Genomic DNA, 1,256 nt, shown 5'->3' with positions numbered 1-1,256 from the left:
TCGCGGGGGCCAAACTCAGGAAAGTCGGGAAGGTGAGTGGGGGAGGATGTAATTAATGGGGTGGGGAGGTAATTAATGGGGGGGGGTGTCCCTCTTCACCCCGTTTGTCCCAGCAGGATGAGACCCCCAGTGGGGGGGGAGGCCCTCCCGTTCCCCCCACCAAAGCCGATGGGGCCCCCCGGGCCGGGGGGGGGCTGATGGAGGAGATGAGCGCCATGCTGGCCCGCAGGTGAGGAAGGGGTCTCCTCACCCTTTGTGGGGGGGAGGGGGGGTCCCTCAGTTCCCACACTGACCCCTTCCTTTCCTCCTCCCCCCAGGAGAAAAGCCACGGAGCAGCCAAAGAAGGACGAGGACGTCACCACCGTCAGTACCCCCTCTTGACTATTTTGGCGAGAAGGGATCTCCCCGACCTCCTCTGCTCCCTAGACCCCTCCCCAAATTCTCCCCCCCGCCCCTTTTGTGTCTCCGCAGGAGGAAGCGGAGCCGGGCGCGAGGACGGCGGGGCCGCCGCCGGGTGAGCGCGCGAACTACAACCCCCAGCATGCACCGCGGTGGGGGCGCGCGGCGGGGCACGGTGCGAGCGCGCGGGGCACGCTGGGGCTTGTAGTTCTAACAAGCTTAGGGGAAGCGGCACTCGGGGGGGCGGGCGCTTTTGGGGAACGGGGGGCAGGTTTTGAGGGGGTCCAGCGCCCCCTCACCCCTGCCCTGTCTCCACAGAGCCCGTACGGAGGCCGTGGGAAAAATCCAGTTCCACCCTGCCCAGGTGGGTTTTTTTCGGGGGGGGAGAGGGGATTTAGGGGGGGTTCTGTGGGGGTCCCCAATTTATTTTTTCCACTCCCCCAACCCCCCCTCCCCAGGGTGAAATCGGCCATTCCAGCTGCCCCCTCCGAGTCCCACAGTGAGCTGGACATGGAGCGATTCAAACTGGTACCAGTATGGGGGGAGTTGGGGGGGTTATGGGATGTGTCCCCCCTCAAATCCTCTCACCTTGTGCCCCCTCCCCACCCCAGGAGCTGCTGGAGGAGGTGCGGAGGGAGCTGCAGAAAATGAAGGAGGAGATCATAGAAGGTGGGGAGGCTGTGGGGAAATTGGGTGGGGGGTCATAGGGGGCACCATGGAGAGCTCACAATGGCCCCCCCAACTCTTATTCTGTCGTTCCCACAGCATTTGTGATGGAGCTGCGGAAGCGGAACAGGCCTTGATCGCCCCTCACGCCCCCCACAACGCCACGGGCCCGGATTTGGGGGGGATTCCTC

The 1,256-nt window shown here is 64.7% G+C and overlaps 1 protein-coding gene across 1 annotated transcript; it reads left to right on the top strand.

Moving 5' to 3' along the window:
- The first annotated feature begins 6 nt into the window (after positions 1 to 6).
- LOC130588056 (vasodilator-stimulated phosphoprotein-like) lies at positions 7 to 1,250 on the top strand. Its single transcript, XM_057389012.1, has 8 exons — positions 7 to 32; positions 117 to 229; positions 318 to 363; positions 472 to 514; positions 718 to 763; positions 858 to 927; positions 1,011 to 1,068; positions 1,165 to 1,250. Exons 2-8 carry the CDS (start codon positions 198 to 200, stop codon positions 1,200 to 1,202), a joined length of 333 nt encoding a protein of 110 aa, XP_057244995.1. The 5' UTR covers positions 7 to 32; positions 117 to 197; the 3' UTR covers positions 1,203 to 1,250.
- Positions 1,251 to 1,256: the final 6 nt, after the last annotated feature.

Source organism: Malurus melanocephalus, unplaced genomic scaffold (genome assembly GCF_030028575.1).
Source record: "Malurus melanocephalus ecotype Western Australia unplaced genomic scaffold, MMel_1.1 scaffold_3212, whole genome shotgun sequence".
In the NCBI taxonomy this organism is placed as follows: Eukaryota; Metazoa; Chordata; class Aves; order Passeriformes; family Maluridae; genus Malurus; species Malurus melanocephalus.
The sequence above is the reverse complement of the archived record's forward strand: the minus strand, read 5'-3'. Positions and strand labels throughout refer to the sequence as shown.

Coding starts and splice junctions, on each gene's coding strand:
- LOC130588056 (XM_057389012.1), top strand. CDS start 198: ATGGAGGAGATGAGCGCCATGCTGGCCCGCAG. Junction 515..717: donor GACGGCGGGGCCGCCGCCGG/GTGAGCGCGCGA, acceptor CTGTCTCCACAG/AGCCCGTACGGAGGCCGTGG. Junction 764..857: donor TCCAGTTCCACCCTGCCCAG/GTGGGTTTTTTT, acceptor CCCCCTCCCCAG/GGTGAAATCGGCCATTCCAG.